The sequence below is a fragment of the Mastigoproctus giganteus genome, chromosome 4 (genome assembly GCF_048544385.1).
Source record: "Mastigoproctus giganteus isolate SK-2022 chromosome 4, ASM4854438v1, whole genome shotgun sequence".
In the NCBI taxonomy this organism is placed as follows: domain Eukaryota; kingdom Metazoa; phylum Arthropoda; class Arachnida; order Uropygi; family Thelyphonidae; genus Mastigoproctus; species Mastigoproctus giganteus.
Genome location: NC_143578.1, coordinates 240,664,924 through 240,679,996, shown reverse-complemented (window position 1 = coordinate 240,679,996; position 15,073 = coordinate 240,664,924). Strand labels below are relative to the sequence as shown.

Here is a 15,073-nt window from a genome sequence, read left to right as displayed (position 1 = left end):
AAGAGCAGCATCTTCCAGAAAACCTGCGGAAAGAAGAAGGGAAAAATCAAATCTTGTTGAGCGAATATCTAACCCATATAGTCCCTTGGTAAACAGGTTACTAAGTAAACAAACTCACCACCAATTGTGTGGACGACCCACACATGAGCCGCTATATTTACTAACAAAGTGGCTTTCCACATTGAGGTATTTCGAGAATAAGAAACTGGATCCCGACACTGTTGGTACTTAGCCTTAGTCCAAGGAGGTATTTATCGCGAACATCACTTGTTCGCGATATGTAATGCGATATGTTCACTGCAGATGTAATCTTCCATTATCTAATCTCTTAAATGTGTGCGTAATCTGGAAAGGACGAACTATTAAGGATCATTGGAAAACGTGGAAGTTCGAAGGACTTTTATGAATCTTTTACCAATTATTTCAATTATTTTGTATTATCGCAAACTGGTAAGTATTGTAATTCTTTCAATTAACGTAAGATTGCAGTAATCGGTGGTAATAAACGTCTTCAAGACAAGTTCATTCCCACCTGTTGGTGTTCCCTGAGAGAATTATTCGATAAGACTGGGAAAACGAAGTTTATCTTAAATGCCGAATATTCCAGAGATAAAAAGTGAAAAGTGCTGAGGAGCAATTTAACTAACACGTTTCAGTAATACATGTCCACCATCGTGCATCTGTTGAGTTCACACCCTTCTTCTTTCTGATTGATGCAGAAATGAAAGTATAAAATATGCGTTTTAATCACGTGTGTGCCTCAGTATATTACCATACTAGGAATGGAATTTTTAGCCACCCAAGTAGTGAGACCATGACGAATAAGTGGGCCGTTCTGTTGCTTACCACTGCGTTCACTTTGGGAAGTGCAGTGGACGATGGTAAGTTAGAAATTAGAATTAGATAGTTCAGCATGATTTGCATACTTTACATTTTTGTTGTATCAGAAAACATGATGGATAAATAGAATGAACTATATCCTTGACAAATGGAGCGATATTTAAAGTTATTTTAAACTAAAATCTAAAAGTCAAGAGAGAAATTCTCAAAACAAGAATGGACTTACTAACTCATTTCTTGGTTCCGAACGTACCTTCTTTTGCCGAAGTCGTTCAAAATGTCTTCCCAATCTCAGACAGGCAGTATTTCCTTATTTTTAACGCTTCGGCAATTTACTTAATACAAAGACAATCATTTTCCCTTAAGGAGATAAAAACCAAATCCACCAAGCTGATTGACAACCTGGTAACTGTGGTGGAAACAGCATCAAAAGAAGGCGTAAACAAGACTGTCTTGTCCTCTGTCCTTCTGGAGAAAGGAGTTAAATCCGAGCTACCAAAATTTTTAAACCAAGTGTCCTAATACACGATGTTGACAAGAGGATTTTAGCAAAGAGGTAATATGCAGGTTTTTCGTGATTGTAGTGAAAGCTCATGGACCTTTGGGGTGCAATTAGTTATGGACAAATCGCTCCTAAAGGACTTCAACAACTACCGTTCTCTTGCACACACCAATGATTTTGTCCAGCTTTTTAACGGAAATTCTAAGTCTCGGTTAGAACTTAATGCCAATAATATCGTGGAGCATCTTCAATGGTCTTCCATCAAAATTTCTAACTCAAAAGACAAGATAATGGTTTTAAAGGTATAGAAGAAGTCTATTTTGCAAATAGAGCTCAGTGATCCTAGCTATAGCCATATACACAGCTGGAGCTTGGTCCCAACGGGCCAAGCTCCTAATCTTTCGATTTAAGTTGAATCTCTACAGAGATGCATCTTGCTTATCTTGCTAGAGCATGTAGAACACTCAGCCCACATGTGCTCCAACTAATTTTCCAGTGGACCTGTTCATTATCTACAGAGGTTAACCTATTTTTCAGGAAAAAAATTCCAACTGAGTTGATTGATTGTTGTAGAGTTTTAGGCGCTTCAGCAACATAGGCCATATTGTGGCTTGTATATATCTGTAAATTGTGTGTGTTCTGTAGTCGGTTTGCTGTTTGCTGGACGAAAAGCCCGAGATTTTTGGAGAAAAAATCGTGCTGCCCTCACTTGAGACCGACTAACTGAGAACACTTTTAAAATGATCCATAAAGATTCTTCGAGTCATCGACGGGAATCGAACTCAGGTCTTTTCCACTCGGTATGGGAGGACGGTGATAATATTAACTGTACTACTCACGTACTAACTCGTGGTAACTCTCGATAGCGTCAGGTTTTAGCAAGTTTGGTATTTACTAGAACTAAAAAACCCTGCTCATTCCCTCCTTTCCTATAATCGCGTAGGAGAAGAGGAAATCAGCAAATCATAGGAAATATTTCCTATGATCTCGTATTCAAATCACAGAGCTGCATTCAAACAACATCCTGCCTGTTTAATATCGGATGGCACGAACACGTGACGCTATTACAAAGAAAGTTCTATTTCATTAAAGGGGCAGGCGCCTAATAAAGTGGCCACTCAGTGTACTTGGTGAAAAAACTGAGTATCTCTTATTTCAATTTAGTAAACAGTATGTTAATGTACCAAAACTTTGGTTATGGAAGATATTTAGGAACTTTTAAATTAAGGATGCCTCAATTATTACGGATATTTATTATTGCGTTTCTATTCATTTCTCTTTTCAGACGCGTTCTTGAGGTCCCTCATCGAAAGACCGGGTAAGTGACTGAAACCATTTCACTCGCAGTGTACATATTAGGGAATTAAAGTGTCAATAGACGGCGCCTAGCAATTATAATTAGAATTTAATTTCCTTCCAGGCCTTTTCCAAGGAGATATAACTGGAATACCTCCTGATGCAGTAAGTATTTATTTCACCAGATTTTTCCTCACTCTTTTACTTTTGCTGGATGAAAAGCCTTTCACTTGTGTGTGAAAAGTTTTTCATCCACCCTTTTACAAATAAATTCTTAGAGTTTGCAATTTTTCAGGGTTTTTTTGTGTTTGCTTTTAGGACAGAAATGCAATCGTGAATGAAATGAAGTATTGGCCCAATGCCACCGTCCCTTACTCCATTGATAAATCTTTGAGTGAGTATTCTAAATTTCTTTAACCTAAATACATAAAATAAAAAAATACATTATTTGTATTTTTATATCAGTGACAATGTTGGTCATTTTTTTAAAATTATTTATTTATTTTGCTTGGCAAGGAGTTGTGCACAAAGAATTTGTATCAGAAGGGGCAGACAGCCAACTCTGAATTTTACAGAGGAGTGAAGGACAGACTGTTGAAAAGAAGTCGGCGTGTTAGGCCAGACTTGGCTGAGTCACGTGAGTATTTTGCTTCACGACAATGCACCGTCACACAACGCGACCATCGTCAAGCAGTTTCTTGCACAGAAGGGAACTAGAGTGCTTCAGCATCCCCCGTATACACCCACAAAGTGAAATCCCACCTGAAGGGGCATCTTACGAGCATTTCAGAGATCCAAACCAGCGTGACAAGGAGTTAAACAGGGTTCCACTGAGCCATCCAGATGCTGTTCGAACTTGCAAAGAGGTGTATCGAGTTACGAAGGATGTACTTTGAAGATTAAATGATAACAAACTTTTTAACTTGAGATTTCAAGTTAAAACGAGGAAAAATTATTACCCCACAATTTATTTTCCGTTATGGCCCATGATGTATTATCGGTAACAGATTAGTCTCTAGTGGCAACGGAACAAAGATTGGGATTTGTGTTCAACTCGAAATTGGGTTACGGTTCCTTGGTTTTGTCTCTAAGAATCTCGGGTTTTTCATCCAGAAAAAAAATAGGCAAGCTGATTTCATATTTTTAACCCATAAAATTGAAAAAAAAAAAAAAAGTAACCACTTGGTGACTGTTCCACACTGTTATGGCACCATTTCCAATTGCTTCCAAACACATCATTACTAGAACTTGATTATCTGAATTAATTCAAACTATTTTTCATTTCTAGTTGACAAGAAGGATGAAATTGAAGCTGCCATGGCACACATCATGGACAACACCTGCGTGAAATTTAGACGCAAAACTTTCAGAGACAAGAACTACGTCCTGCTAAAGTCTGTGGATGGGTTTGTATCATTTTTTTCGATTAAAAGATTACACACCGGGTTCGCATCGACAATATCCGTTCCCGATGCGAATTTAAGTGTTGCATCATTTCACTGATGGTTATTTTTATATCTACAGGTGTAGTTCTCCTTTGGGGATGCAAGGAGGTGAACAAATTGTCTCCTTGGAGGAGGGATGCTTCAAGAGAAGTTCAATAGCCCACGAACTATGTCACTCGCTCGGTTTCGACCACGAACAGAACCGTTCCGATAGAGACGAATATATTACCATTTACTGGGAGAATATTGATAGCTGTAAGTGTTGATTGTTCATTTAAATTTTGTACTCTATTGACATAGTTGAGGCGGTAACTTGTTGACCCGATATCTTCATACTTTGCAGACAACGCGTACAACTTTGAAAAACGGCAGTATTGGACCAACAACCTCTTAGGAGAAACCTTCGACGTCGACTCCATCATGTTGTATGACAACCATGCTTTCGCAAAGAGCAAGAACTTGGTTACGATGGAAGCCAAGTCCGGTCAACCACTCATTCCAGTTTGGAACAAACCAGGGCTCAGCGCCAGTGACATCAGGCGGATCAACAAACTGTACGAGTGTTTCGGTGAGTTCACTGGTTGTTGTAAATCGCCATATTCTGTTTAATGCACAGAATCTTTGGGAAACATTGAGTAATTGCTGACTTTTTTTCTACAGGAAGCATACGTCCACCAGCTCCTGATATGCCAGACATCGTATGTAACTTTGATGAAGATATGTGCGACTTCACGCCTGATGATGACTTGGAAGCAACTTGGTCATGGGGAGAAGGAGTTTTGGGTGGAAGAACAGGTAACTTTGTTACGTTACAGATTTTGTTTTTATTTCAGACACGAGTTAAATAAAATACGAGTGCGTTACATTTCAGTCGCGTTCGATTTTTTTCTTAAATAAAATTATTTAAGGAAAAAATCGAACTGTTTTTCATTTTCTGCGATTATAGAAATAAAAAGGTTTCTTCTGGGAACCAGAAGAAACCTTTCCTTGACCAGCAGCTTGCTAAAAAGAGGAAAGAAACTTGGGGAGAGTGTTAAGCTCCAATACAGAAGCTTAATAGAAACTAAAATTTTATTCTTATTTAAACATTGATTTGTGTGAAATTAAGGAACCGGCAGTGGAACAGTTTTCAGTAATAACAAAATTAGTAAGAAATACTTTCCTTATCTCTTTCTTAATGGTTAGCTGAGTTTAAGTGGCAAAACAAAGGAGGTCGTGAGGTTTACCATATTATATCTGTAATTACGTGCATTCCTCGGTCGGTTTATTGTTTTTCTGGACGAAGAACAATGCAACCCTTGCTTTAGGCCGACTAAATCAGACACATTCCGAAAAGAGCCTATAAAAATTCCCCGTGCCATTAGAGGGATTCAAATGTGGGCCTGTCCACCCAGTGTGGAAGGACAGTGATTATACTAATATGCTACCGGAAATGGTCAATATAGATTCTTCAAGTGTCTGTCCACTAGTTGTTGATTAGCTGATATTAATCATGTTTCAACAAATTAGATGGAAAAGATGCGTGAAACTCAAGCAGTTATTATTGACATTTCAAGGGCTTTTGATCATATGTGGCATAAAGGTGGCCTAAACAAGTTCTCATCTTATGGATTGCCGACTGCTGTTTGCAATTGGGTATTCTGTTTCTCTCTCTGACTCTCAATGCGGGTGATGGTAGACGGCTCTCTGTCTTCTAACATCTCCACTAATGCGGATGTTCCCCATGATTCAGTTGTTTCTTCCATTCTTTTCCTCTTGTATATGCATTAACTTCTTCCACAGACCGGATATCTTATCCATAGTTTTTCTGTGATAGCAAATTGCATTCTAGTTTGAGAAACCTTACCCTGCTCAAACAGCTTCAACTTCTCGAATATCCACTACCTGCTCCTTAAATGCTGATCTCCAGGTAATTCTCAGTGGGGCAAAGATAACTTAGTTGATTTGAATCCTTCTAAAATTCAGTCCTGTCTTATATCTTATTACTCGGGTATAGAGAACATGGATTTCCCCGAGGTTTTTCATCTCACCAGCTGGCCTTAAATTTCTTTCGGTTTATAGTCACGCCTCAAAGCTGTAGTTTCCTTCTTACTAATTTAATACATACATACCTTATTCACCTCTCTTCTTCTTCTTCTTCTTCTTCTTGGTCCTTAGCTGGCAGCTGGGGGAGGCGGTTGGCCACGCAACCAGTATGCTGCTGTAGGTGCCGCAGGGTTTCGGACTTGCTCTGTGATGTTCTTCCATACCTTACGATCCATGGCGTCAGTCCTGGCCTGGTTAAGGTCCAGACGTCGGCTCTTCAAGTTATTTTCCACTTGCTTGGCCCACGTTTTCCTAGGTGCGGTCCGTTGGATGCTCCATTGGGTGGGTCGTTGTCTCCAAAGGAGTGTGGATGGTATTCTGTTCGTGCCCATTCTACATACGTGGCCAAACCATCTAAGCCTTCGCTTCTCGATTTGGTCGTCAATGGTTGGTTGCTGTTGGCATCTGGAGCGGATGGTATCATTAGTGATGCGGTCACGAAGTGAGATGCCCAAAATCTGCCGCAGGCATCGCATTTGGAATACCTCGAGTTTGTTTAAATCTAGCTTGAGACAAATCCATGTTTCTGATCCGTAAAGGAGAATGGGCAGGATCAACGTCCGGAAGACTCGGATTTTAGTCTTTGAGGAAATGTTGGTCCTCTTCCACAGACACCATTTGAGCAAGGCGAATGCAGTGGCCGCCTGTCCAATTCTGCTGTGGATTTCCATGGTGGATGCAACTTTCTTCTCCTGGACCAGCGACCCAAGGTATTTAAAGTCCTGCACTTGCTCGATCTGGACGCCTTCGAGTAGATGGTGGCTTGCGACCCATCTGTTGTCAGGGCCTTTGTCTTATCAGCATTGATCTTCAAACCGTATGGCCAGGCAATGCGGGCAATGTTGTAGAGGATGTCCGTGAGTTCAGAGTCGTTTCCAGCAAAGATAGCACTATCATCGGCAAACATCAGGTCAGTCACATAGTGATCCTTGTCATATTGTATGCCCCGTCTGTTTCTGAATGCTTGCCTCATAATGGCGTCGACCACGATGTTGAAAAGCAACGGGGAGGCTACATCCCCTTGGCGGACTCCAGTTTGGATGGTAAATTCCTCAGATAAATCGTTCTGGGTGCGCACCTGGCTGGTTAAACCATTGTATGCAGTTTGGAGGAGTGTGATGACTTTTCGAGGTACATGTTCGACCTCTAGTAGTTTCCATATGGCAGGCCGATGGACACAGTCGAAAGCACACTTAAAGTCAATGAAAACAATGACGGTTCGCTGTCCACACCGGATCCTCTCCTCCATCAGCTGACGGATGGCAAAGATTTGATCACAGAATCCTCGCCCGGGTCTAAATCCCGCCTGTTCTTCTCGACTGGTTTGCTCGCGATGTTTTTGCAGCCTTGACTGGATGATCTTCATAAAGACCTTTCCGATGATGGAAAGGAGGCTGATGCCACGGTAGTTCTTGTAATCCCGGTTATCACCTTTCTTGTGGATCGGTACAATAATGGCTTTCCTCCATGTTAGCGGAATTTGTTCAGTGCACCAGATGGTTTTGAGCAGTGAGTGTAGTCGGCGAAGCAGTACATCTCCCCCAGCTTTGATCGCTTTTGTGGTGACTTGGTCCACTCCTGGTGCCCTGCCATTCTTTAGGGATTGTATGGCTGCTTTCACTTCTTCTACTGAAGGCTCAACATCGACCATGGAGACTTCAGGGGGATCAATCGATAGTGCGGCTTCTGCCGGTCCCTGAGGTGGGTCGTGATTATACAATGCTTTGAAGAATTCACTCCACTGTTGCAAGCGTTCGGACGGTGTTCGCACGAAGGTCCCATCAGCATTCTTGATGTTGTCACTAGTCAATTTGGTCTTTCCACTCAGACATCTGAGGGTGCGATAGAGAGTGCGGTACTCGTTCTTGGATGCCGCCACTTCAAGATCGTCTGCCACTTGATTCAAGTATGCTTCTCTTTCCGCTGTCATCCTCTGTCGGACTTCTCGGTTTAGCTGCCGGTACCGTTCAAAGTCGACCAACTTTGCCTGCTTCCGTTTTTCCACGAGGTCGAGGCACTCGTCTGATATCCATGGTTGCGTTAGACGTCGGGCAGGTGGACATAGGGGCTTGGCACATTCCAGGATGGCATCAGAGATCTGCTTTTCTTCTTCATTTATATCCTCGGGCACGGCTAGCGTCTCGAAGCGGTTGGATAGGGCGATCTGATATGCCCCTTTGTCGGCAGTATTCATTAGCTGCCTCCAGTCCAGCTTGGCTGACCGAGATGACCTTTTTGCATGCCGTAATTTGAGCTGCACCTTAGCCCGGATGAGGTGGTGATCAGATCCGCAATCAGGTCCCCTCATGGCACGAACGTCCATGAGTGATGAACGAAATCGGGCGTTGATCAGAATGTAGTCCAGGATTGCTGAGTCCTTGCCAGATGGATTTCGCCATGTAAGTTGATGTTTTTGAGTGCTGGAACTGACTGTTTCCGATGATCAGGTTGTTAGATGTGGCAAAGGACAACAAACGTAGTCCATTGTCATTGATCTTCCCATGGCCAAACTTGCCCATTGTTGTTTCCCAACCAGATCTGTCACGCCAATGTGGGCATTAAAGTCCCCTGCGAGGATGATCACTTCTGTCTGTGGAATTGAATCCAGCGTATGTTGGAGCTGGTTGTAGAAGTCATTCTTGGTCGGGTTCAGGCTAGTCTCAGTTGGTGCATAGGCGGAGATGATATGGGTCTTGATGGTGCCCATGACAGTAAGGACTGCCAGGCGGTCCGATATTGGTTGGAAAGCGATCACACTACTGGTGGCCTGAACATCGACCATAAAGCCCACTCCTGCTTCTCGTTTCTCACCACCAGAGTAGAATAGCATAACCGCTTCGTTAGGTGCTGGTGGTTGGATGATCATCGTTCCAGACCCGGTGAGCCTTAATTCGGATAATGCCGCGATTGTTACCTTGCACCTAAGTAGTTCTTGGGCAATGATTTCCTTTTGTCCAACGTGGTGCCCCGTTCGAACATTCCATTCGCCAATGTTAATTGCCCTTTTCGGCATAGTAAACTTATTGCTATGGCCAGTGGTCCACTTCACACCAGCACCCTGGGTCCCCATCGCTGGTGGAAATGTATCCAAATGCCATTGAGATTTGGGAAACATGAACTAAAACAGCCATCTACATGTTTGTATCTTGAAGATGCCCGAAGAACGTTGTTTACCAGTATGTGTAGTTCCAGCTGTGGACATTAGCAAAGCTGCTGTCTGGGGTTCTTTCTGTGACTTGAGTTCGGATCATTGATTGACTCTTCTGGAATGTTAATGTATCATGCCGCACATTAACATTCTGGACAGTTCTTATCTTTCTCAATTTGAAACATCATGTCATAAAGTTGTGCCTTATGTCATGCTGTTTCGAATTCCTACAGTCCCGTTCTTGGCGTCCCCACTCTCTGTCGCATTTCTTCCATTTACAGCTGCATTCTCCTTCTGTCTTACACACATTGTATACTTTGAGATGGTTCCTTTCGAAACATCACTGATTTCCTTTGTTTTTCAATGGTGGTTGTAGCTAAAAGTGCTCCAACAATGACACCTCTCTGAAAATCGGAAAGGTTTCCTCTCTTCCCCATCTGTCTATTAACATGTTTACATCACATATTCACACAGCGAGTTTGAGGGAGGGGTTTCCATTCAGAAGAAAAGCCATCCTTCTTTTGGCTTCTTTCTCTTTTGAACGATTTGTCTCTCGTCCAAGCAAACCAGAAAAAATTCATCGAGTAGGAATAATTTTAATCTTCGATTGCTGAAAGTTTTCGTCCTATTTGCAAACAGTGCAAAAGGAGATATCCATTAAAAAATGTACTTCCAGTAAGCCAACAATTGCTTCTTCAGGAGAAGAATCACTCCTCCAGCTTATAAGTAAAACTCCTCATATAATTTAAGTAATGTAAGTTATGTAAATAGATTTTCTGATTTACTTTCCTTAGATTATTGGTTGTAAAGTCTGTTTAGAAACGAAAACAGAATAACACTCACTCGACGTACTCCAATTCCTTCAGATCCAAAATTCTAAAACAGTCGCTGTATAAAACATTTTTAAAATTAATAAATAAAAAGATAGTTTATATGTCACATTAATCGCTCAGAATAATTAACACATATAATTTAATTTCGTTTAAACGTTGCAGGCTCTTTTATGTACGTGGACGCAGACGACACTAATGGTAAAATGGCAGGCATGATGTCTCCAGTGTATGAGGTACAGAGACCTCGCAAGGGTTGCCTCACTATTTCTATGTATTTGAACGGGACTGGAGCAGAATACCTGAGAGTGGTTCAAGCACACGCGACATCGTTGGACACAGTGTTCATACTCAAGGAACAAGCTACCAGGTGGAGAAGGTTTCAGATTAATGTCCACATGGATGACGACATGACAGTGGTAAGTACTGTTAACTGCATTCCTTTCTTCCGTATATGTGCCTATAAGATGAAACTTTCTAGTTCTTTTAGTTTCCACACCTCTTCTTTACTAACTTAATGATTTCAAACGCTGTTTGCCATATGAATAAATGTCTGTTATGCTCGTTCAATTGCATATAAAGGTATAGGACATCCCATTTTTAAGATTCCGTCGGACCTTCCTGGTTAAAAAAAAAGTTAACAACGTCCAGGCTACCCTTGATGTTATCAGTGGAGCGACAATCTTTTCATGCCCTACTCCAATTAGTTGGGCAAGTGTGAGTTCTGATAATGCCTAGAGAACTTCTGCTGTCAGGGTATAGGAATGCATTATGCCAACAATGAAGTTCGGAGGAGGTAGGGTTATGGTGTGTTGTTTCTCTTGGCATGGTCTAGGACATTTAGTAGTTGTGCAGGAAACAAGAACGCTGACATCTACCTTAATATTTTGGACAATTTCCTGCTACCTACAGTTATTTTGCACAGACTCACCTTTGTTTCAACAAGTTAATTCCATTGCCATGCTATCAATAGTGTTCAGGAATGGTTCATGAACAAATGCATTCATTTATATATTCATATCCATGACCAGGCAGAGGCCTGATTAGAACGGGACGTCTCTGTGCCAGAAGGGCATGAATATTTACAGACTAAGGTGCGAGGAATACATGTACAATAAACAAGAGTACATGCGTGCTGAACCCGAGAAATTTACAGGATTAAATATACAATTGCATGGAGACCAAACAAAGTCTTTGTCAAATACAAATAGGCAAAGTTAAAAAAAAAGTCTGTCATGTCCAGGAGCAGGTGAGTGTTATAGATTCATTATCTCGTACCAGTTCATGAGGATTTCCTTCCTGAGGGCTTGTCTTCACAGAACCTATCAGGGTGTATCCTAAATTTATTGAAGATCCGAAGACAATTGGCTGGAAACATGTTCCTCAGGGAATCAATGCTTGACAGCATAAGACGTAGAGGGAGACAGGAGTCGGGGTGCTCCCCTCTTGCCCTCCTAGGGCCAGAGATTAATGTGGATACCGATGGAGCATCAATTCGCCTCGTTATAAGCCGTGCAAGCGTGAGGACATATTTTGTCACGATGATATGTCTCCAGGGAGTGGTGCCCAGATTTGCTTATAGGATAGATCTGGAGATAGTTACGGGGTGGCCTATCACCCTGTTCATCCATCTAAGCAACAAGTACTCTAAACTGAGATGCTTGTGAAGGTATGAGGCAGGGGAAGATGACCAAATTTCTGATGCACAGACTCATCAAAAAAACACTGCATACAGAGGGATCGGCGTAATACACCTCTGATTAATAAGAATCGTAATACAAAACTGATTACTAAGAGAACATTGGAATCATAAGGAAAAGATATCTTTTGATAAAAATTATTCGTTCAGGTAGCATGCTAAACAGACCGGAGTGAAAATTAACAATATACACTGAAAGGACAGAATTCATGGGATACTTGGTTTCTGGACAACGCGACGCTGTCACCCCTCTCGCTGGTGGACGAATTCACTGCTTGGCAGGAATATAGGTACACTGCATTCACATAGACGGTAATTCGATGTCAGTATAGATAAACGTCGTGAGTTAATCGACTTTGAAAGAGGGATGATAGCAGGTGCCCAATGCATGGGTCATTCTATCGCAGAGGTGGTACAGAAATTGCACTATCTCCATTCGACAGTATCAAGAGTGTATCGGGAATATGCCATTTTAAGAATAACATCTCATTGTGGACAGCACTGTGGGTGAAGAAAGGTGGTTGATGAAAGTGGCCGTAGACGACTGTCTTGCATTGTTTCAGCCAACTGGAGACAAAACAGTGGCGCCAATCATTCCGACTTCAAAGAAGGAGCTTCCAGAAACGTCCCCACCAAGGCTATCAGGCGATCATTAGGCGCAATAAGTTATGGGACCAACCAGAGTCCCATTGCTAACGCCACGACACAGGACTCTACACCTCAATTAGGCAAAAGAACATCGGCAATGGATCTTGGATGATTGGAGATGGGTCTCCTGGTCCAATGAGCCCTGTTTCCAGTTATTTTGAGTGCACAGGAGGGTGTGTATCTGGAGGAAATCACATGAAGGTATGCACCCGTCATGTCAGCAAGGAACTGGTCAGGCAGGTGGACAGTCGGTAATAGTCTGGGGCATGTTCAACTGGCACACGTCGGCACCTCTGGTACATCTAGATGCATCTCTGAATGGTCCAGGTTACGTGTCCCACCTTGCAGACCAACTGCATCTCTTCATGGTCATCGTGCACCCACAGGGCAATGGACTCTTCCAGCAGGAAAATGTAACTCCCACAGAGTCATGGTGACTAGAACACAGTTCAAAGAACATCCCGCAGATTTTACCACCATGGAATATCCTCCCCATTCACCAGATATGAACCCTGTTGAGTATCTTCGGGATGCTGTGGAAAGGTCCGTTCGAGCTTTGGATCCACCACCCAGGGATGTGACAGAATTATCCAGCGGTGCAGGAAGGGTGGATGGAAATACCGGTGGGATGCTTTTGTGAACTAATGGACTCAATGCCTCACCATGTGACTGCCCTTATCCTAGCAAAAATGGGCATACTCATTACTAGGTAGGTATCCCATGATCTCTGCCCACTCAATGTATTTCCTTTAAAATAAAAGGATTTAATATTTTTTGAGGGACTGCAAAATCAACTTTGTTGCAAAATGAAGTCCACTCCTAGAAATCATTCTTTTAGGAGGAAAAACTAGGAGATATCAAAGTGGTGTTGATCTCAAAACCTTCTGAACTTTCTTTATAGAGTAATATCCCAACGAAAATATACTTCAATTTTTACATATAAAGAGAATTCATTTTATTCACCAAAAAAAAAAAAGAAAAAACACTTCCCGAATTTCCATCTGTCTGATTTTAAATAAATTTTGGAGGGTTTAATTAATTAAATTTAGGTTATCAACTTTGACAAGCGATGGAAGTCTGTTCCACCAACCAACTACCCGCTGGCTAAAGGCAAATTTCCGCACATCTATCCTACATCTGTCTTTCCTCAATTTGAATTTATGCCCTCTCAGGTGATTATCCTGAGCAAGAGGAAGAATCCCATCAGCATTGAGCATGCTCAAACCATTCAAGGCTTTGTACACCTCAATCAGATCACCTCGCAGGTGCCTAGTCTCCAGACACTCTAATTTGCAAAATTAAGCCTTTCTTCATAAGAGCAACCCTTTGTTCCATTCACTATTCTTGTTGCCCTTCTCTATACTCGTTCCAGCAGCTCTACATTCTTCTTGAAATGAGACCTCCAGACCTGTATACAGTACTCAACGTGTGGCCTGACCATTGCCTTATACAAGGGCATAATCACCTCCTTATCCCTGCTAGAAAAATTCCCGTATATCATTGACAAGACACCATGAGCCACTCTTGCAGCCCGTCTGCACTGCTCAGAGAACTTCATATCTGCCTGCAAAATTACCCCCAGGTCCTTTTCCTAAAAATGGAAGATGAGCATGGTGTTAAAAAAGGGCGCTTTATGCATACATTTAAAGAGCCTATTGTCTGCGCATGTTGCAATGGGCCAGAAAGCAGTTTATATTTCACTGAGTACTTTGAGTAAACTGAACATTATTCCGGGACATAGGCAGAACACTCCATGTCATACTGCTCTGTGATGGACTGGTTTGAGGATACGAGCATCGAAAAGTTGATCTAGTCGGCCCAGAGCTCTTACCTCAATCCTATAGAGAACACAAATTGGATTGTTGGATGGCGAGGAGAGACTACCCAAAAAACAGTTGAATTTGGTCACTACTTTGAGGGCCAAATGGTCGAAAATATTGGAAGACATTTACAAAAAAAAAAAAAAAAAAAAAAACACTGGTGGAGAGTTTCCCACAGCAACTAGAGGCTGTGATAATGGCTACATCGTATGCACTGATGGCCATGGCCACATTTGCCATTCCCTAGTTATGCCTATAAATAAATGATGCATTTAAACACACTATGCAGTAATAGTCCTAAATGCAGTAATATTCTGTTTTCTCTTTCTTTAGTTCATTTTCCGTGCCAAGACCAAAGAAAATCAACCTGGTAAAATAGCAATTGATGATTTCACGTTCAGTGGAAACCCCTGTGTGAAACCTTCTTACTGAAAAACAGATTCTAAAAATAAAGAGTATAATAATTTGCTGTATTGGAGCATCTTTAAATAAATTATTTTGAAAATGTGAACTATATTTCTACAATTAAATATATATATTTTTTTAATTTAAAAAAAAATGTGCATGCAACTGACATAGCCAGCTCATAGGTAGAGCCAGTGATGTACTGTCCTGAGAATATATAAAAAACATTACTCAAATTTGCTTATTTTACATTTTCAATTTTTCTCTGTATGAATTATAAAAGCATTTCTTAAAGTTTGGTCCTTGAAATAAAATACATATATATATATATATATATATATATATTTTTATATAC

At 41.4% G+C, this 15,073-nt stretch overlaps 1 protein-coding gene across 1 annotated transcript; it reads left to right on the top strand.

Moving 5' to 3' along the window:
* Positions 1 to 814: 814 nt before the first annotated feature.
* On the top strand, positions 815 to 14,745 carry LOC150087561 (astacin-like metalloprotease toxin 1). Its single transcript, XM_090372536.1, has 10 exons — positions 815 to 881; positions 2,628 to 2,660; positions 2,763 to 2,803; positions 2,957 to 3,032; positions 3,927 to 4,044; positions 4,163 to 4,338; positions 4,427 to 4,651; positions 4,744 to 4,878; positions 10,312 to 10,565; positions 14,647 to 14,745. The coding sequence occupies exons 1-10, from the start codon at positions 815 to 817 to the stop codon at positions 14,743 to 14,745; spliced, it is 1,224 nt and encodes a 407-aa protein (XP_090228662.1).
* The last annotated feature ends 328 nt before the right edge of the window (positions 14,746 to 15,073 follow it).

Bases quoted from the DNA above. Each gene is read 5' to 3' on its own strand.
- LOC150087561 (XM_090372536.1), top strand. From the start codon at position 815: ATGACGAATAAGTGGGCCGTTCTGTTGCTTACCACTGCGTTCACTTTG. The intron at 4,339-4,426 runs GTAAGTGTTGAT...CATACTTTGCAG, and splicing joins CTGGGAGAATATTGATAGCT to ACAACGCGTACAACTTTGAA. The intron at 4,879-10,311 runs GTAACTTTGTTA...TAAACGTTGCAG, and splicing joins AGTTTTGGGTGGAAGAACAG to GCTCTTTTATGTACGTGGAC.